This window comes from Suillus fuscotomentosus (assembly GCF_016647785.1).
Source record: "Suillus fuscotomentosus strain FC203 chromosome Unknown F5891scaffold_6, whole genome shotgun sequence".
Lineage (NCBI taxonomy): Eukaryota > Fungi > Basidiomycota > Agaricomycetes > Boletales > Suillaceae > Suillus > Suillus fuscotomentosus.
Window position 1 is genome coordinate 1025624 of NW_024539518.1, and position 19358 is coordinate 1044981.

The following is a 19358-nucleotide window of genomic DNA, read 5'->3' on the forward strand; positions in this document are numbered from 1 at the left end:
AGTTGATCCTCTCTGGTAAATATATGTGCGGTTTTGCATCTGAGACGGATGTCCGGTTTCTGGGCTCAATCGTTTGGACGCTCAACACTGTTTGGGAGGTCCTCACCCTGTGTCTTTCAACCTGGATTGTTCTGAAACATTTCCGTGACATGCGACGGCTTGGTCCATCGACAGGATCGACTATCGGGGACTGTTTCAGAGTGCTGATAAAATCTCACGTGTTTTATTTTGCAAGGTGAGCTTGTAATGTGAATGTGCTTATCTTTTTCTGCTAAAGTTCCGTGCATGCTAGCTTTGTTTGTGTCTCTTGCCTTGAGCTTGCTAACACTTCTCCAAAGCTCGTGGTGCGCCGACCTGTCGCTGACATCTCCGTGTAGCTGATAATCAATTCTGCAGAATTCAGATTCTACGGGAACTCTGATACTCGAAGGTGCTCTAGACATTTTATTGAGCGTGCAGATGTTTGTGCTGGGACCTCGCCTCATCCTTAGCGTTCGAGAATATCACGCTAAACTACTGGCCGACTATGATGTAGAAACTGGCACGACTTCGATTGTCTTCCCGAAGCATGTATATGTACCAACTAGCAGTATCGTTTAGGGAAATGCTTGCCAAGTGCTCTGCAGAAAGGAGAAATTTGGTCGAGGGTCCGTCGATTTACACGAAACACATTTCTTGTTGTGTACTAAGTATCATTAGCTAATAGCAAACCAGTGAACATTAAAATATCGCTAACAATCGCAACAATCTCTGTAAATCTGGTGGGGGCATTACTTGAAGAGATCTGACTTCCCGCAGGAAAGTTGAGTTTGTGGAACGAAGTAGCTATGGCACCCACCCACTCATGCACCGAGTGGTAAGCTAAAATTATTCGGGATGTCTGGTAACCAACTCAGTCCTTGATGTGAATACTAAAGTACCATTAATGAGAAGCCGCCCATCGACAGACAGCTGATTTCACGTTAGAGTGGCGCTGTGGTACAATGTGACTGCAAGAAACGTTTCACATGTATCTCCCATGTGGACAACTTCAAAAAGGAGATTTCAGAAATATTGGTTCTCCAAAAACTTAATAATTGCAAAAAGAGCCCTATCACCCAATTCGGAACCCTAACGCTTCTTTTCAAGTACAGTGACGAACGCAGTGCAACGCACTGGTCGTCGAGTTCATCTAGGAGCACTTTGTGATGGCAGCACGAGCAGAACCACTTTCGATAGAGTCCTTGCTGCAGAAACAGAAGCAGGAACGGGAGGCTGCTGCAAAGGTGACTCTGGCCATCTTACGAAAATGGAATGCTGATTTAATTCATGTGCAGCCTAAATTCCTCTCAAAAGAAGAGCGTGCAAAGATAGCTATTGCAAAGCGTGCTGCAGAGCTCAGAGAACAACGGGAACGCGATGAGAAGTCACGGACGGACCGTGAAGCTCTAGAACGTGAAGCTGAGGAATTGAGGCAGCGGGAGCAGGAAAGGGAGCGTACTGCTAGGTACAGCAGTGCTCCTGCTCGACGTATGATTTCCTCTCATTTCGCGCAGCTGGTATTGATTACGTGCTAACAGATGATGACAGAGAGTCAAGATATGGACATCCTGAAAAGGATACCCGACATGGGCACGGACATGGACATGGACACGGGCGGAGAGGTCGAGGTGGTGGACCCCCTCCAGACGACCGTCGTGCACAACCCCCACCACCAAAACACATACCAAATGCTCCAACAGGTCCAAGGGCCGACCGTCTCAAAAACTCAAACACGCCTTCTGGTCCTGTTTCCTCCAGCGCATCCCCTGCACCCATTAGCACTGCTAATAGCACCAGCAATGTGAGTGGGAGCGATCCTCTTTCGGGGCCCAGTACATCCTATGTGCCTCCTATGACCGAGAGCGACCTCAGTGCCGTACGTGATCGCTATCTTGGCGTGAACACCAAGAAACGCAAGGTCCGCAAAATGAATGACCGCAAATTCGTCTTTGATTGGAATGTGGAGGAAGACACATTCTCGAGCGATTCCCCTGTTGCTGTTGGTGTGAACCGTCAGGGTGCGCAGGTGATGTTTGGTCGTGGCCACGTTGGTGGATTTGACGACGGTGGTGGCGAGAGGGTTGGTCGAGGGGCTGCAACTGCCAACTTGGCTGACGCAATGGAAAGAAGGATGGCAGCGAAAAGCGGTCTTGATGAGAGGCATTGGTCGGAGAAGCCGTTGGAAGAGATGAGGGAGCGTGACTGGCGGATATTTAGGGAGGACTTTAGCATTGCTGCTCGAGGTATGTCTGCTTATTCATACGTGTTGGTCGCGGGCTCTGACGATAACCTGAAGGTGGTTCGATACCCCACCCCCTGCGTTCATGGACAGAGTCACAGATCCCACAGAAGATATTAAGTGTCATCGACAAGATTGGTTACAAAGAGCCATCTGCTATTCAACGACAAGCAATTCCCATCGGACTGCAGAACCGCGATATCATAGGTATTGCAGAGACAGGTGCATTATTTCCCCCTCTACTCTCTTCATGTACTAACATCGCAACAGGTTCCGGAAAAACAGCAGCCTTCGTCATCCCTATGCTCACCTTTATCTCCAACATGCCACTTTTCACGGACGAGAACCGCCACCTCGGTCCCTATGCACTCATCCTCGCCCCTACGCGTGAGCTTGCCCAGCAGATCGAGGCTGAGGCACGCAAGTTTGCATCGCCACTGGGCTTCACTTGTGTATCTATAGTCGGTGGTGTACGTCACCACATTCTTCTCAAGTTTCGGAATCTGTACTCAATATCATGTGTCTAGCGTGCAGTTGAAGAACAACAGTTCAACCTTCGTGAAGGAGCTGAAATCATCATTGCTACTCCTGGACGTCTGAAAGATGTTCTAGAGCGGCATGTGCTCGTACTCTCTCAATGTCGTTACATCGTCATGGACGAAGCAGACCGCATGGTGCACCTCGGGTTTGAAACCGACTTGTTGTTCATCCTTGACAAGCTTCCGAGTGAGACGATGGCAGGCGAGGATACTGGAGCAATGGACGTCGACGGCGAGGAAGTAAGGAAGGGTCGTACTCGGGTAACGACCCTATTTAGTGCGACCATGCCTCCTGCTGTTGAACGGCTTGCGAGGAAATATCTCAAGAGACCTGCTACCATCACTATTGGTGAAGCTGGTCGTGCTGTCGATACTGTCGAACAGAGAGTTGAATTTGTCAATGGAGACGAGAAGAAGAAGTTTGTCTCTTTTGTGCATGTCTTCGCGGCACCATGCTAATCACGCACGTTTCCAGGCAAGTGATGCTGGAGATTCTGAACAGTGGCCAGTATCCATCACCGATAATTGTCTTCGTCAACCAGAAGAAGACGGCAGACATGGTTGCAAAGGATCTCTCACGTGCTGGGGTATGTTACTGTCATTTTGAAAGTTGGTCGCTGACCTTGGGTTTTATTTAGTGGTCCGCGGCAACGCTACACTCTGGAAAGACACAAGAGCAACGGGAGGCATCCCTACAGTCATTGCGTTCCGGGGATTCCGACATCCTCGTTGCCACGGACCTTGCTGGGCGTGGTATCGATGTGCAAGATGTGAGTCTTGTCATCAACTACCAGATGGCAGGTACCATCGAAGCATACGTGCATCGTATCGGTAGGGTATCTCCCTTATCTAGGTTTTTAAGTGATTTAACGATATTAATGGTGCAGGTCGTACTGGTCGTGCGGGCAAACAGGGTACGGCGATCACCTTCTTGACAAATGATGACGACGAAGTGATGTACGTATCTATCACAAATTTTTTTGATGGTATTCTTGCTGGATTTGTTGGATCTTCCTTCGGGGAGTAAACCGATGGCCGCCTGGAATTTCTTTTACTTGACTGAGCTCGGAACACGGCTGATTATTTGCTTCTGTAGGTACGATCTCAGACAAGGTACGAGTCTTTGCCCATTCTCATATGGATTTGGTTCCGCTGGCACGATGCCGCCTTTATATTCTGGTTCTATCGTTATCAATCCTGTCTTCGTAATGATCCTTTTTCTCTTTTTATCATGCTTGATATGTTTATCGATGTCCCCACTTGGTCGATCTACCCGGGATCCCGTCCCGTCCCACCACTCGTCCAAGCCAGTCGCTCTCCCTTTCGATGCTCTTGGACGCTGGTTTCCCTGGTTTCTGTGTCAATTTGCACTTTACTCGTTGATTTTGGGGTCAAACTGGACCTGTTTATCTTGTGTCATCTGTCAAGTGGCGTCATGGGTCGGTGGTTTTTGCGCTGTCTTGCTCGGTCAACGCTAGTTTCGTTTATATTTGCATTCCTATTTTGACCTGCAAGGTTTGCGTTTACTAACTACCCTCTCACACAGAAATATCCAAGAGCCCCGTGTCCAAAGTTTCGGCAGAACTCGCAAAGCACGAATCGGCGCAGCACAAGGTTTCAAGAGAGATGAGGAGGAAGCGTGATGCTGATGATATTGGTTGAGACTAGGACTAACCGAGGTTTGATCCGGAGCGAGACTTTTGGAGTAAAGTGTATACCTTGACTCGCTGCAGGCTGCGTGTACTTTGTACATGAGCTAACGGATATTTATCGGGAAAATGGTTGTCCGCTCCGTACCTGTTACGGTTGCTACAGGGATAGGATCACCGTGCTCCACGCGTGCAAATAAGGGTACTAGTACGCAGGATCACTAGTGCACTGATTGGTCAGTGCGACTGCGGTGGAGGGAGCGCTAGATTATTAAATCCAAGTATCGGAACGTTCAGGGTGGGGTGCCAAGTGTCGGACGTGAGAAAGCACTGGTGACTACATCCACCGATCATGGGTAGTGAAATTACTTGTTTGGGATTGCCGCCTCCATGCCGCCTCCAGGAGCCTTGTTGGGTGACGCGAAGGGAATACGGTAAGCAAGCGGGGAGAGCGGGTTGGCTTCGGCCATGACCGAGCATAGTACGACTAGTAGTGAGACTTTGATCTACCTCGAACCGGATCATGAGACGTCTTCGGGGGCCAAGGTCATGTCTAGAGAAGGCTAGCCAAGGCTGAGTTGAAACTCATTCTTACGTAGAGCGGAAAGCGCTGTCATTGGTAGTGTTCAAACTCGAAGCCTTGGCGTACAGGATAGCGGCTAGTACTAATCGCTTTGATTACTAAGCGCTTGCCGATTGGATGCCGATCGGACCGAGATCTATGGAATTGTGGGTTTTCTGACGCGATATAGTTTTAGTCTTCCAAACCTTTCAATCACTTACACACTCAGCTCCAACCATCACCACCATCGCCCTCTTCCTCGTCGTCCTCCTCGTCGTCGAAGCTCGTGATGCTCTCTGCAATTCCAATGCAGCAACTTTCTATTTCTAGTAATGACCCTTCTCCACCTAGTAGTCCGGATTCTAACAGCGACCGTCATCCTAATTCTCTCCTCACCGTCCCAGACATTGACCGCAATGGTCGTCTTGCCACTTCAAATCTCATTAATGTCAGTTCAATTCCTATTCCATTTAATCTTACTAACTCCTTTCTTCAGTCTCCAGACACCGCAACCCAGGCTCGCTTTCGCTTTCCCCGAAAGTCATCTTCATCCGCTCTCAAGCAGCGGTCTCCAGGCACAACCTCACCCGCTAAACATGGCCCTCTTCATGACCTCAAACGTTTTCTCAATCACCATATACCTCATTCTCATACTCCTTCCGCATCTTCCAGCGCCTCACCATCCTCCAACGCTTCGTCTTCCCATACCCCTCCAGAGCCACAAATTCAACCTGCAGATCAGCGAAGGGGTAATGATTTCGACAACAATGCCGTAATACAAGCAGCTCCCATGATAACCACTCACAAGTCCTCGCCCTTCAGCTTCATACACAAGGCCCGCAACCGCGACAAGGACAAATCCTTCTCCCAAAAATCTTCTCCTCCATCCACCTCTCTATCGTCTAAACATCCATCACAAAGTCCCCCAGGAACCCCTGCTGCTGTTCCGATTATTTCCCTCTCCGAAGCCACTCACGCTCATCTATCCAAAAAGTATGGCAAGTGGGGCCGTGTACTCGGTACCGGTGCGGGTGGCACAGTTCGCCTCATTCGTGCACGAACTAAAGCAGGAGGTGCCGTCTATGCTGTCAAACAATTCCGCCCAAGACGTTCCGGTGAATCAGAGCGTGAGTATGAGAACAAAGTTAGAGCTGAGTTCTGTGTCGGCGCCTGTTTAAAACACGTCAACGTCATCGAAACAGTCGATATCGTCTGCGATCATGGTCACTACTATGAGGTTAGATTATCGCTCATTCACAACAACTTCCTCCCCTCATCCCCAACAGGTCATGGAGTACGCTCCCTACGACCTCTTCAGCGTCGTCATGTCTGGCCGCATGCTACGTCCAGAAATTTTCTGTGTCTTCCGTCAGATCTGCAACGGCGTCGCATACCTTCACTCTCTAGGCCTAGCGCATAGAGATCTAAAGCTCGACAACTGCGTCATGACACAGGGCGACGTCGTTAAACTAATCGATTTCGGAACCGCTGTCGTCTTTGCCTATCCTGGAACCGGCACATCCAATGGCTCTCTACCGGTTGTAGTCACAGGATATGTCAGTGGCGCCCTCAATGCCCCTTGCCCTCTACAACCCCCACATCCCAATGATCCACCATCCGGTCCGCACTCCCATGCAAGATTGATACCTGCCACGGGTATAGTTGGCAGCGATCCGTACCTCGCGCCCGAAGTCCTGGAAGGTGGCTCGTATGATCCTCGAAAAACCGATGTGTGGGGCGTTGGCGTTATTTTTGTGAGTAGCGTTCCTCTTGCTTGCTTTTATGGTTGAGGGCGTTATGCCTCTGGATGGATGGATGACCCACGGTCATGTTCCGGACCAATCCTGAAAACAGTCGCTCGGGCATTGCCATGGGCCCTATCTAGGCCGCTCTAACCATCCGGAACGACAGTTGCGCCACATGAAAAGATCTATCGCAGAAGCTAACAAAGTTTTGACAGGTCTGCATGGTCCTTCGGCGCTTCCCATGGGCAGTCCCTGACCGCGAGCGCGACAACTCATTCAAAGTATTCATCGAGGCCGAAGCTTCTTACCCACTGCCGCGCCCTAAATCCAAACGTAAACACAAGCGTCCAAATGGCGCAAAACCTGTGTCCTCCGATCCCCTTCCGTCAAGCCCCACCATAAGCGCCCCAGAGAGTCCTGACTCTGTTCGAGACTCCCGAAGCACGTCCCTGGATGTCCCGAGTACTCATGTCGACGGGATCAACGACAACAAGTCGGTGCTGTCGAATGGGTCGGTATATGCCGCCACGGCGAGCACCCTCACGTTATCGTCACCGGCTGGCAGTGATTCAGGGAGCGAGAGCTCACCACGCCGGCGTGCGATTGAGCTGGGATTACCTAGTCCTGGTGCAAGGACAGCGACGCTGCCGGCGATGTCTAGTTCGCAATGTGCACACCTGACTGAGGGCGGGGAAACAGATAAGAGCGTGTTGGTGTTTGCGCGCCCTGGAGTTTCTACGGAGAGTTTACCTGCGCTGAGGGCTGACAACCCGGACATCAAGGATACCATCAATGGGCAGGGGAAAGCCCCTAAGGAGCGGGATTTCGCGCGGGAGTCTCTGACGCGCAAGGCCCTGGAGACGAAGGTCAATGGTGTACGAGCCAACGGTATAAAAGCGCCGTCAATACCTGAGGAGGCTACTGCTTCATCATCATCATCTCCACCTACTGCTCAACCGTCACCACCAGAGCGCACGCTAACTTCCCCCGGAAGACGACCTCGTGCATCGTCAACAACGTCACCAAACTCAATATTTCGGTTGCTACCGCGTGAAACGCGGCCTGCACTACGGCGGATGCTGTGTGTAGACCCTAAGCTGCGCACAACCATGGGTGAGCTACTGTGGGGCCGACGAGAAGCAGGTGGGATTATTGCGCTAGCGGAGGGGGAAGTATGTGGTTGCGAAGATGAGGAATGCGAATCTGATACGGAAGAGCAAGATGATGATAATGTGGATGAAGATGGTGCGGAGGATGAGGGGGACGGGGACGAGTGGGTGCGAAGTATTGAGACGTGCACAGAGAGCGGTGCAGCCAAGCATGTGCATGTGAAGATCCAGAATGAGGAGAAGAGCTTCAAGAAAAGGTTTTTCTGAGTTGGGAGGCGGGCTGGCATTACCCTCGAGTGTGTCATACTGGTCTGGCTGTGCGTAGGCATGGAGCTGTTGTGCGACGGCTGTGTTTACCTCGGATCGACGCCCTGATGTCATCCATGTGTCATTACCCTCTTTCATCTTGACGGCATCCACCATCACCCTGATCATCCTCTGCCTTCACATTGATCATCATCCACCTTCGCTTCGCTCGTTATGTACCATATCTGCAGCCTCACAATCCTCATGTCTTGGTTCTAGTGGCACTCTTGCATCCATTTCACGCTCCAGAACCGTGGCGTGAGCCACTATCATTCCATTTTATTCCGACTCGCTTACCGTGTAATATTTCATCTGATTACCCTCGATCATTCATTCACTTCGACCACCCAACCATACTCAAAGATCTTCCCATCCATCTCGATCCATATGCACTTCATCTTCCCTCGCATGTATATACAACACAACACCTAGCACGCATACGCACGGTTCGGTACATACAGCGGACACTCAACATCATTCACAACGTTCATTCCCATCCTATTTCATCCTCTTGACTCCGTTTTATAGTGTCCGCCGCGGCAACATGATACGACCCTACGCCTATCATCTATCTTATTCTCGTCCACCTAGCCTAGTCCATTCGCTATCTTTTTTATCTTCGTTGTTTTCATTCTGATGCGTTCTCGCCTCTTGATTAAATATCATTTCATTTCATTTCTTTACTTCGTTGCTCTACGCCTACACACAAAAGCATGCTACCTTTCTTGATTGAACGGAAGGGCAATAATACAACAACGATTATGGATTACATCGTGTGGGAAGATGTGGATTCGAAGAGCCAGGCCATGTAGAGGCGTCAAAATTCCCCCTGAATTATAATAAATTTGTTCTGAATCTGTGGTCGGGAGAGTACCCTTGAACTTTATAGGACGAGGTCGAGAAGGTGAATCGGGACGGGTACGCCGAGGGTGTGGTAATGTCACCGTGTATAGAAACTCGGGGTTGACCCGTCTAGGGTCTTATGCGCCAGGGAGGGTTGGGGTGGGCGCCATTTGTTATCTATCCGGGTGCTGGGTAATATTGTTCCAGACAACGATCGGGTGACTGTCGTTCGTACTGCGCATCCACGAGGTCCTGCGATGGGAAAAAATACAAGGATATTCACGAGTGGCAGCATGGCACGGTCAGAATTTGACCTCGAAGGCCCTGTGGCGATAAATAGAAACAAGACGCAATGCGCAAATATATCTCGCCGAGGACGAGCACCGACGGGTGCAGAAACACAGCATTGCCGTCGACAGTCAGGACTATTTTGAGCGCGAGTCGCACCCATCCGCATCGCTGCGAGTATTTTTTTTCCCTCGTCGCTGGCAAAAAGCCTCTGCCGGCGGGAAGTGCGGCAAGAGCTTGCGATAAGCTATCTCGTGCGTTTTCCGTGATCCTGCCGGTTCGAATTAGTGGGCATATGAAAAGTGGTCGCTACTATCCTGAAGGTGAGAAGTGGAGGATCACACGACCGAGACCGTGCTCTGGTGGGGTGCAATCTGATCTAGGCGTATTCAGAGGATGATCAGGTGGTTACGAAGATACATCAGATCAGACAATTACCTTCAAGTTCCCTCAGTTGGCATTGGGCTCGTGCTGAAGGGTCGAATAATATCCTGGCCTGGCGGAAATAGAAAGCATCACGAAAACGCATGCTGATGCTCGCGATGCATATGGCACGACCATCAAATAATTACGAACGTTTCAGCGGAAAATAATAATGAAGAGGTCACGACGGAGAGAGATTGGAAATTGGGCGCACCACCGTCAAAAAAGCACATGCTTTTGAACATTGATGGATTGAATGAACTCAAAAGTAGCCGCCAACTGCCAATAATTAGACCCAATAAACAAACGCCGGTGAATTTCGAAGGAGGTTGAGTAACAGATAATCAAGGGGAAATTGCATAAGATCGCACCTGATGAAGCTGCAATTAAATTCTTTCGAACCCCTAGTCTCTGCAGAGGGCGCAAACTCAACCTGTAGGAGTTACTCAAGGTTATGCAGAGAACGCGCGATCCGACATTTTGAGACAGCGGCGATAAGCGCCTCGATTATCGATCAAATAGAAGGAAGCTTCGATACCACGCCTGTTTGCCGCGAAGATTCAGGCTTGGTAACAGCAGAAAAGCAGAGGACGACGAAGGTGGTGTAGACGACCCAAGCATTTGATTGGTGCGATTCGACTTGAGTTTTCGCTAAGATTTTGGGGTTGGGAAATAATGCGACGGTATGCCAAAGATCCGTGGAAGCTACGTTGAAATTCTTATTCGCTGTATCATTTAGCACTCTCTATATTCCGAAATATTCTTAAGATGCCAGGGCAGCAACTTGCAATTGGCCCCGGGAAATCCGGCAATGGTCGTAGTAGATCTATCCAGATGAGTATCGACAAACACTCAGCTGTCCCTGATGACGTTGTGTAGTCAGCAGAACAACAGGACTTGTGACCGAGAAGATAGAGTTCAGAGATTGGGAGATTGGATCGGCTTCGCCATACATTAAACTGCGAATAAGGTCCGAGGCGACTTCAAATAAAACATACCTAGCAGTGTTTGAAATCCCATTACTGACTGAATCACTTATGAGTCTCGGGCATGTTGCATCAGGACATGAGGCTCAAGGGATCTCATGCCAGCTAGTCATAAAATGCAAATTAGAGTTGGGTAAGACGCAAGTCAAATGATAATAATTGGAGCGTCAACCAATATAAGCACTCTGCTATAGTCCACGGATTCTCTAAGTAGAGACAGTGTCGAAACGATCAGATCTCGAGTCCTAGTGCAGAAACGAGATTAACAAGCTGTTCAAACCAACAGCAAGATGCCTGCCTACCTCAGAGCTCGTCTTTCCTTTCGCGAAATTTTTCTAAGTTTTCCCCTTGACTGTCCCTGACCTCGTCATCCTCTTGTTCCTTCTCGTCCTTTGGTTTATTCAACTGGTGACTGGCCTTTCGAAGGAATTCTGCTATATGAGCGTAGTCATCCACATCCCTTTCCTGTAAATCGGACTCTCCGAGGTCATCAAATGGAATCTCTTCCAGAATCTCGATTACAATCTCGCCGTTTTGGCCGCGCCCAAACACGACCTGAGCGTTCTCGCCCGACAAGGATTGAAGCTCCGGATCATTCATCAACGCCTCTAGCATGCGTTTCAATATCCCATCCGACGGGTCATCGCTTTGACCTGCGCTGGGACCCAGGGAACTCTTGGCTGCGGGGGATGGTACGGCGAAACGCGTTTCACGGGTCAGATAGGAAGGTAGGTCGGAATCTTGTGGTATTCGATGGCCGTCAGGTTTTCGCTGTTCGAGATGGGTAATTTGGGGAGTAGAGTCCAGCAAAGGGTTGATGATTTGCCGACAGCGGATAAAGGTTTGCTCTGGCAATTCCATTCGCGATTTGAATCCAGGTTCTCCGCAGAGACGTGGAGTTTGTACGATCAGCACGTAGGAACATGTTTTTGCTTCTCGTACAAGAAGAATAGAATCCGCCATCGTCATCGAGCAATGGAACTGTATTAATAATTTGAGCGCGTTGCGGGAATAAAATAAAATAACGTTACCTGAACTTCAACTTCACGAGATTTTCCCGTCTTATCACAGAATGTGCCATCACCCCATCGTTGAACGAGATAACGAGAGCCTGGACCATGAGCAACTTCAAAGTGTCCGACCTGAGCCTGCCGATCCGTGACGGCTACGTCCACCCCTGAATCTTGTGCGGAGGGGGCGCGTCCTAAAGTAAACGCTTCCCACTGGACAATCACTTACAAAGTATTAATCAAATAATATAACACATACTTCTGGGTCCTCAGTGGGTTCGGAAGCTCCTGTATACGTGTGAGTGAATGATACGCTGCCAAATGGGAAGACCATACCTGGTGAGCGAGGTTGCGTGTGAGTGAGTTCCTTGAACTGTCTTATTTCTTGATTGTGACAGTATGAATAAGTGAACCACGATTGCCGGTACTATAAGAAATGATTGGGTGACATGCCAAAACCATAGCAGGTGAAATATCGCACATAAAGACATTTTCCGGATAAAGGTTCCAGCAGTGACCAGCCGTTGCGGAGGACTGTATCTTGGTCGATATTCTCCTGTACTTGTATTGGAACATCACGAGCTGGAGGAATCAGGCAAATAAAGTCGTTATCTGGTCCCATTTTCATATGATTTAATATATATCCAGAATTATCTGGTATCGGAGACTGTGCTAGATCCGAAAACGACTGTGAATAAATCAAGTATAATTGAACACGAGGGGACATACAGATTTGCGAAGCGTCATTTGACATTTCCAGCTCAGAGCCACCTATCTCCTTGTATACTGCATTGGAAAACCAGGAAGGTTCGTCCCGCCGGTCATCTAAAAATTCGCTTTCACCGCCCCTTAGTCCCTCGTGAAGCCACCGTTGAACTGTTTCGTTCTGTACTGGAAGATTGTTCAGAAAGGTTACACGATGCTTTGGGAAGGCGTAAAGGTCTTCTGGACCGGAGTAAAGTAGCTTTGCCTGAACTGAGGAGAGAGTACAAAACAAAGTGAAAGCTACAGCTCGAGGAGGTAGCATGCTAATCGTGACGTACGTAGGGCGAAATTGACTCTTCCTCAACATACCATGTACCGTGAGAAATATCTAATTATATCGGCGACCGAACTGACTCCGCGGCCCGTCCATTCATGCTGGGAACCGCGCTGAAATATTGTCTGCACTCGTCAATATTTCTTTTTTTTTCTCCGTTCTGATGCCATGGATTCGACCCCTGAGTGGCGCTTTAAACCGCGAATCGCCGATCGGCGGCCTGAATGGTTAGATTCCGTCAAAAGTATTCTGTATCCTTAAAACTGAGAGATGCGTCTATACAAATATCTGACATATCTTTCAGAAGTATTAAATATGTACATATGCCTTTATGTCAGGCATATGTACATATTCAACATGATATTCACGGTAAATCAATATTAATTTGTTGCTAGTACTGGAATAAACCACGTTGTGTCAACAACGATCAACAGCGGCATGTCGAGCGACAACCGCATCGCTGTCAGGCGGTGGCAATCTCCCTGAGAGTGTCTTCATTCCTCTCTGTAATAATGAATTTTCTCTAATCCTCAGTCGTCCATTTACGTACGTATATGTCCCCGAATATCAGGGGCAAATGCACAGAAGATGCTGATCGATATAATAAATATAACCCACTTTTGGTCCAGATTCCACGCGAGGGAACAATACATGCTCACTATATTCGGTAGGGGGAATATTCGATAAAACAAGGGCACACACCCTTTCCCCGTCTTTCCTTCTTTCACCTCGACGCGGACGTTCTTTCCTGTATAATACAGTCGCTCCCTGCTCTGATCTATCTACCCGGTGTCAAGACATTCAATATGTCTACTTCACCCCAGCAAGAGGAAGTACACGATAAATCTCAGGAAGATTTCGAAGAGGAACAGCAAGTCGAAGAGACTGAGGGTATGTTCCCCGTTACTTTATCGTTGCCAGTTAGATGCGGCTTAACTTGTCAAATGCGTCTCATTTCCGCCATGTCCAGGCGCGGCAGACGCTAGCGATGCTCCTCCTCCCAAAAGGGGACGTGGCCGTCCGAAAGGAAGCAAGAACAAGAAGTCGGGGGGAACGTCTGCCACCGCAGCAACAGCAGAGGCTGGTGCTAAGAGGAAACGCGGCCGACCTCCGAAGGTGCATATCTCGTTCCTACCATTTCTGCATATGCTTACATGGTACTAGGAGAAGAAAGAGGAAGTTGCTGATGGCGAACCGGCCACCAAACGCAGGCGCGGTCGCCCGCCTAAGGCAAAATCGGAAGCAGTACCCGACACAGTCTCAGAGCCTGCACCTGATACTGCTGGAGAATCAGGTACAAAGAAAAAGCGGGGCCGGCCACCGAAGAAGACCTGAGACACCAACTTTCTCGGTTTCTGTCTCCCTGCTTTGTATAATTTTCTCCGCTCTCGTTCGTATCTGCACGTGCCAGATCTATCGCTTTCCCGCGCTCTCTACGACTTGACATGATTAGTACCAATTTCTTGCTTTCATGATTTACTAGGGCCCACAACATCTAGACTATATAATGTCACTTTAACCGGAGGTCATGTAATCTCTGCCACAGATCACTGTACACGCGTCCCTACTTATTTTTGTCTGCATGTGAACGCAGAGGATTTCGGGTCGACTCAAGAGCTGGCATTCTCCTTTGGACGAATCGGGTCAGACGAGCACGCGCTCCCAGCAATCTTTTCTGCGAATTAATTCCATGGTCGGAATGCTCAAATTAATCACCGCTCAAATGTTCTGCGCTCGAGACCACGGAAAATTCTAGATTTTAAATAAGAGCTTCGCCCAAATATTTGCATTTCACCCATGGTAGCACGAGGTTCGATAATTCACAACAGTGAGGACATTATCTTTGACTTCGCAGCCAACGTAAGACTCTCCACGTAAGGTAGAAGCTCGTGGCACACATGCCAACGGTTCCAAGTCTTGCCATAGTGGTGAGAATGATGGCCTGTCGAGCTGCTTTCCTCCTAGCGGTAGCATAACTGATATCGGGACGGAATGTAACCATGGTGTAGAGAGGCAACCAGCCGCGAGGATTGGCAGTCGGGAAGGCGATGCGGGACAATGAGTCACCCAGAGACGAAAGAACCGTGGGTCCACGAGCGGTCAATGAAAACAAAAGGTGGTCGAGCGCCTTTTTAATGATGTAGACAGGCGTTGTTACGGAGTGGCGCATTTCAATGCTGATGCACGGCGAAATCAATGACAACCAGCAACGCACCACAAGTGACTTCACTTACTAATTGTCCATTGCAAGTTCGCATATGGCAACGACATCTTCGTGCCTACTTGCAGAATAACGAGCCAATGCCTTGGCTAGCCTCTGGTCTATGAAGTCAGATTCAGGGTCTCCCGAATTAGGCATAGCTCTAGTAGGGACAACGCATTCTTCTTGCAGCAGTGTGAGCAACACCCGAACGTCTTCGAGACCACAGTTAAGCCCTTGTCCGAAAAAGGGTACCATCGAGTGGGCAGCGTCACCGAGAATTACACACCGATCTTTGTAATGATAAGGCGTTAACTACTCCCCACCAATGGCGACAATTAGCTCTCTAATGGTGCTCGTGTGAAACGAAAGAGAGGTACCTTCGTAGTAATCAGGGGGCTACGGGGGTTTTTCTCAAAATCTTTCAACAATTTGTCCTCGCCAAGTAGCGACAGTGCATCTGGAAAATGATTCTGGAACCACAACAGGATGTCTTCGCGAGTGATCAAGCGATCAAACTCGACAGTAGGCGCGAAGAGGGTGCAAGTGAATGTCTTATCCTGAAATTGAATCTCGTTAGGTGGGAAGCACATAGAAGCTGCGTGCGTGATTACTTTGTTTGGCAGAGCGATGAGCATGAAGGAGTGGCGAGGCCATATGTGGAGATGATTCGGATCAAGGAGGAAGGCAGGATTGCCGTGCTCGTCGTGTCCTGCCGGCATTTTAAGTTCAATATACTCATGAGGAATATATTCTTGCTGAAAGTTCATTCTATGGAGAAGCAACAATATCAACACACTGGAATCATATCTCGAGAGCGGAAACTTGTCTACCAACCTCACAACCCTCATCAATTGTCTCCTTATGATGGAATGACTCCCGTCTGCAGCGATACACAGGTCGAATTTGACTCGGACATCTGCTCCCGAATTGCCGTCCCGAAGGAACAGCACCCTTTGGTCGAAATCAGCTGAAAGGACCTTGTGCTCGAAGTTCAAATGGATGTTGGGCGTTGCCGAGGCCTCCTCCAGTAGTCCTTCGTTTAGAAGAGTGCGATCTATGGAATTGATGCACTAAGCAAGTGAGCAAACATGGAACAATGTTAATTTACTTGGCATATAGCCGTGGTAAAATACAGGAACCAAACATACCTGGCCGTCCTTGTCATATTGTTGGCTTTGTAGATTTCCCTGTCTGTCGTGAATCATCCGCCCACGCATAGGGATGACCGTTTGCAGAAACCTCTCAGCTGCAGAGGCATCGACGGCTCGTAGAGCGGCGATGCCACGCGATGAAATAGCCAGGTTAATAGATCGTTGTTGAGCAGCCGCTTTCGAAGATGATAGCCGTAAATCTTGAAAAAAAGAATCAAGACAATGGGTGACGAGAACATTGTCGCCTTTACCTGGCCTCGCTTCATAGACCTCGACCTGCCATTTCATTTTAGCGAAGGCAATTGCCGCGAGACATCCTACTGGGCCTGCACCGACGATAACCACTTTACGGGTGATATCGAGGGGAGGAGTGTTATTGTTCATCAAGGGTGACTATCAGGACGAGTCGCGAGGGCCACATGCACGGTTGTGGTACATTAATCCTAGTCGTACAAAAAAGGAAATAATGAAATTTATGTAAGATCTTAGATCAACTCTTGAGTCTGAATCTTTACCCGACCCTGATGATGCCTCCGGATTGGAGTGACCTTAACGTCGTACTCTCCAGGGAGTTTATTATCCCAACCAATAAAGATATTGGAGCTAAAATACAACAAGAAAATGGTGAAGAACCTCTTTACGTAACTTCTCAGATTATTCAAGGGCTGGATCATCAGCTCATCAGAGATGCACTTATCTTTGCGGAAACTCTCTTGGTCCACTAACCAAACGGTCCAAGGCTCTCCTACAAGAGGAGTTAGATGTTTGGGGTACACGGTGCGTGCTGCGCATCCCTGAGGCCACGAACGATTCCTTATCTTGATGGCCCTTTGTTTTGTTGCATACGAAAAAAAAATTATTAGGGCCGTCCAAGGACATTTTGCGCACCCTTATGACCGCGAATGGATGAACATTGCCGATACAGTCACCCCTCTACTTGCTGAATTGGTGGGTGAGTAACTATTAACTGTCACGTTTTGCAGAGAATCGAGAAGTTCTGATGGGGTACCTGATGTAGGTGCCTCAGAGAAGGAGGTGGCATGCATGGGCACTCTGACTGCGAACCTGCATTTGATGATGGCCGCATTTTACAAACCTACTCCTCAACGTTTTAAGATTCTATGTGAAGGCAGTGCGTTTCCCTCGGATCAGGTGAGTGGTTGGCTTTTTACATTCTTCCTCTGTTTCTTACATGCGGCATAGTACGCATTCGCTTCCCAGGCTCGTCTGCACGGGTATGACCCGAACGAAGCAATAATCGAAATGTGTCCTCGCGAAGGAGAGTTTACACTACGAGAGTCCGACATCGTGGACTTGATTGCCAAAGAAGGACCCTCGATTTCTATGGTGATTTTCAGCGGCGTGCAGTATTACACTGGTCAATTATTTCCTATGAAGGCTATCACCACTGCAGCCAAGGCACAGGTAAATTTTGTTCAACTACCATCTTCTTCGATTATTACGTACATCTTTCATCACCCCCTCATGACGTGAAAAGACAGGCGAGGATCCGCTACATTCAATTACCCCACACGTCACCCTGCTAAACATGTGTTGACTTGTTCGTTCGTCGTTCAAAGGGATGTGTTTGCGGCTGGGACCTCGCTCATGCTATTGGAAATGTTCCCATGGCACTTCACGATTGGGATGTCGATTTCGCTGTATGGTGCTCATACAAATATCTTAATTCAGGCCCAGGCGGAATTGGCGGGCTTTTCGTGCACAATAAATGGGAGAACAGCTTGCTACCACAGTGCGTAATGACTGGCCACTTCTTTTGGGGTTTCTAATCGGCATTACTACCAGGTATGCAGGGTGGTGGGGACACGATCCAGCCACCAGATTTGCCATGCCTCCTCGGTTTTCAGCTATCCCTGGCGCGCAAGGATATCAACAATCCAATCCCTCGGTCCTTGCAACCGCATCGCTTCTGGGTTCTTTGCAGATCTTCAAGGAAGTCGGCATGATGGGTCCTTTACGCAATCGATCGCTTCGGTTGACTTCCGAGCTGGAGATGAGACTCATAAAGTCAAGATTTTATGTGCCCATCAATGAGGCTTCGGCACAATGCCTATTACGGGGTGTTGTGGACAGCAAGGAGCACACTGCCCAACAGGGCCAACCCGGGTTCACCATCATCACACCTCGTGATCCCGAGTCTCGGGGTTCACAGTTATCGCTTCTATTGCTGCCACCTAATTCAGACGTGATGGATAGGGTTTTTAATGCATTGACTGCAATGGGCGTTGTAGGGGATGAGAGAAGACCCGACGTGATTCGCTTAACACCTGCAGCCTTGTACAACACACTAGGTGATTGCGAGAGAGCTGCCTCGTGTCTTGAAAAGGCATTCGAGGGTTTGACGAAAGTAAGATTGTAATATTATGTACATGGAGGTATATTATCTAGGATGTATCGACCAACAAGTTTTACAAATTCTATGCCTTTTAGTATGTCATCGTGCTCTTCCATGAGTTGTTGAAAGTTTCTGGTAACATGGGAGAGATTGCGAAGTAAATGGTGATACATTGCTTCGCTCTGAGCTTCATCGATCAAGGTATCCCCTTTGGAATGCACGATCAACCACCGCAAGTGATTATACTCCATCCTCGGATTCATCGTCGTGACTGAAACTTCCCGGTAAGCACTCCGCGGGCCAAATGCGGCCTCGATGAACCAATCCCTATAAGTGGGGAAACTCGAGAGAAGGAGATCGATGTCGTATATTCCCTCTGACATGATGATGGCTTTTGTGCTGTTGAGAAGCTCGGGTGAGGGGCGTAAAGGGTCCTCGGTGGCCTCGAGGAAGATGGATGACAATATATGAGCACCGCAGCTATGTCCCATCAAACATAAGTTGTTCGAATTATAGACACTGGTGCCGTACGGGCCTTGCCATGCGATGACGAATTCAAGAAAGCGTAGGATATCTTTTGCGTGATCGGGATGGCGGATTGCATTGTGTCCTGATAGGCGGTAATTGGGGACTGCCACTGCGTATCCAGTGAAAGTGGCGAGTCTACGAGCCAATCCAGCGTGATCAAGCTTATCTTCGCTAGAGGGGAGACACGGTGAGAAATGAGACACTTTGCGGAGGAGGGACCCACCTTCTCCATGCACCTCCATGTACAAAACAAATTAGAGCGGATGTATTACGTTGCGTGGGGATGTAAAAGTTGAAGGTGTGGAAGTTGTCGGGTGGATGAGAGGGGATATAGGGAATGTCAGTGTATTCGTCCATGGGT

General features: G+C 48.9%; 7 protein-coding genes across 7 annotated transcripts; 4 read left to right on the forward strand and 3 right to left on the reverse strand.

The window, feature by feature from the left end:
* Nucleotides 1-1187: 1187 nt before the first annotated feature.
* Nucleotides 1188-4461, forward strand: F5891DRAFT_942681 (P-loop containing nucleoside triphosphate hydrolase protein; the record flags this gene model as incomplete). The annotated part of the gene is made up of 11 exons (XM_041374436.1): nucleotides 1188-1265; nucleotides 1317-1509; nucleotides 1572-2264; nucleotides 2318-2482; nucleotides 2531-2730; nucleotides 2788-3218; nucleotides 3275-3386; nucleotides 3438-3630; nucleotides 3687-3756; nucleotides 3896-3912; nucleotides 4346-4461. 11 exons carry the CDS (start codon nucleotides 1188-1190, stop codon nucleotides 4459-4461), a joined length of 2268 nt encoding a protein of 755 aa, XP_041231519.1.
* Nucleotides 4462-5299: 838 nt separating this feature from the next.
* Nucleotides 5300-8131, forward strand: F5891DRAFT_1125929 (Pkinase-domain-containing protein; the record flags this gene model as incomplete). Its single annotated transcript, XM_041364029.1, has 4 exons — nucleotides 5300-5429; nucleotides 5586-6247; nucleotides 6297-6764; nucleotides 6971-8131. The coding sequence occupies 4 exons, from the start codon at nucleotides 5300-5302 to the stop codon at nucleotides 8129-8131; spliced, it is 2421 nt and encodes an 806-aa protein (XP_041231520.1).
* Nucleotides 8132-10521: 2390 nt separating this feature from the next.
* On the reverse strand, nucleotides 10522-12771 carry F5891DRAFT_1102360 (uncharacterized protein). The gene is made up of 8 exons (XM_041363599.1): nucleotides 12450-12771; nucleotides 12202-12392; nucleotides 12057-12147; nucleotides 11980-12008; nucleotides 11742-11933; nucleotides 11013-11691; nucleotides 10723-10955; nucleotides 10522-10666 (listed from the first exon to the last, which is right to left on the reverse strand). The coding sequence occupies exons 1-6, from the start codon at nucleotides 12745-12747 to the stop codon at nucleotides 11014-11016; spliced, it is 1479 nt and encodes a 492-aa protein (XP_041231521.1). The 5' UTR covers nucleotides 12748-12771; the 3' UTR covers nucleotides 10522-10666; nucleotides 10723-10955; nucleotide 11013.
* A 794-nt stretch (nucleotides 12772-13565) lies between these two features.
* On the forward strand, nucleotides 13566-14094 carry F5891DRAFT_1183014 (uncharacterized protein; the record flags this gene model as incomplete). The annotated part of the gene is made up of 3 exons (XM_041366242.1): nucleotides 13566-13650; nucleotides 13730-13875; nucleotides 13924-14094. 3 exons carry the CDS (start codon nucleotides 13566-13568, stop codon nucleotides 14092-14094), a joined length of 402 nt encoding a protein of 133 aa, XP_041231522.1.
* A 282-nt stretch (nucleotides 14095-14376) lies between these two features.
* F5891DRAFT_1249868 (FAD/NAD(P)-binding domain-containing protein) lies at nucleotides 14377-16497 on the reverse strand (the record flags this gene model as incomplete). Its single annotated transcript, XM_041369873.1, has 5 exons — nucleotides 14377-14936; nucleotides 14994-15274; nucleotides 15340-15730; nucleotides 15797-16032; nucleotides 16111-16497. 5 exons carry the CDS (start codon nucleotides 16495-16497, stop codon nucleotides 14597-14599), a joined length of 1635 nt encoding a protein of 544 aa, XP_041231523.1. The 3' UTR covers nucleotides 14377-14596.
* Nucleotides 16498-16520: 23 nt separating this feature from the next.
* F5891DRAFT_633979 (pyridoxal phosphate-dependent transferase) lies at nucleotides 16521-18726 on the forward strand. The gene is made up of 7 exons (XM_041372576.1): nucleotides 16521-16737; nucleotides 16791-16890; nucleotides 16977-17065; nucleotides 17132-17265; nucleotides 17317-17538; nucleotides 17694-17866; nucleotides 17920-18726. Exons 1-7 carry the CDS (start codon nucleotides 16638-16640, stop codon nucleotides 18491-18493), a joined length of 1392 nt encoding a protein of 463 aa, XP_041231524.1. The 5' UTR covers nucleotides 16521-16637; the 3' UTR covers nucleotides 18494-18726.
* Nucleotides 18496-19354, reverse strand: F5891DRAFT_943262 (Alpha/Beta hydrolase protein; the record flags this gene model as incomplete). Its single annotated transcript, XM_041374469.1, has 2 exons — nucleotides 18496-19168; nucleotides 19221-19354. 2 exons carry the CDS (start codon nucleotides 19352-19354, stop codon nucleotides 18496-18498), a joined length of 807 nt encoding a protein of 268 aa, XP_041231525.1.
* Between the last annotated feature and the right edge of the window lie 4 nt (nucleotides 19355-19358).

Excerpts from the sequence above, each read along its gene's own strand:
- F5891DRAFT_1102360 (XM_041363599.1), bottom strand. The coding sequence starts at position 12,747 with ATGCTACCTCCTCGAGCTGTAGCTTTCACTTTGTTTTGTACTCTCTCC. Across the intron at positions 12,148-12,201 it reads TATCCGGAAAATGTCTTTAT|TACCGGCAATCGTGGTTCAC; the intron begins GTGCGATATTTC and ends CATTTCTTATAG. Across the intron at positions 12,009-12,056 it reads CACGCAACCTCGCTCACCAG|GAGCTTCCGAACCCACTGAG; the intron begins GTATGGTCTTCC and ends ACACGTATACAG.
- F5891DRAFT_633979 (XM_041372576.1), top strand. The coding sequence starts at position 16,638 with ATGATGCCTCCGGATTGGAGTGACCTTAACGTCGTACTCTCCAGGGAG. Across the intron at positions 16,738-16,790 it reads TAAAATACAACAAGAAAATG|CTCATCAGAGATGCACTTAT; the intron begins GTGAAGAACCTC and ends CTGGATCATCAG. Across the intron at positions 17,266-17,316 it reads GTGCGTTTCCCTCGGATCAG|TACGCATTCGCTTCCCAGGC; the intron begins GTGAGTGGTTGG and ends CATGCGGCATAG.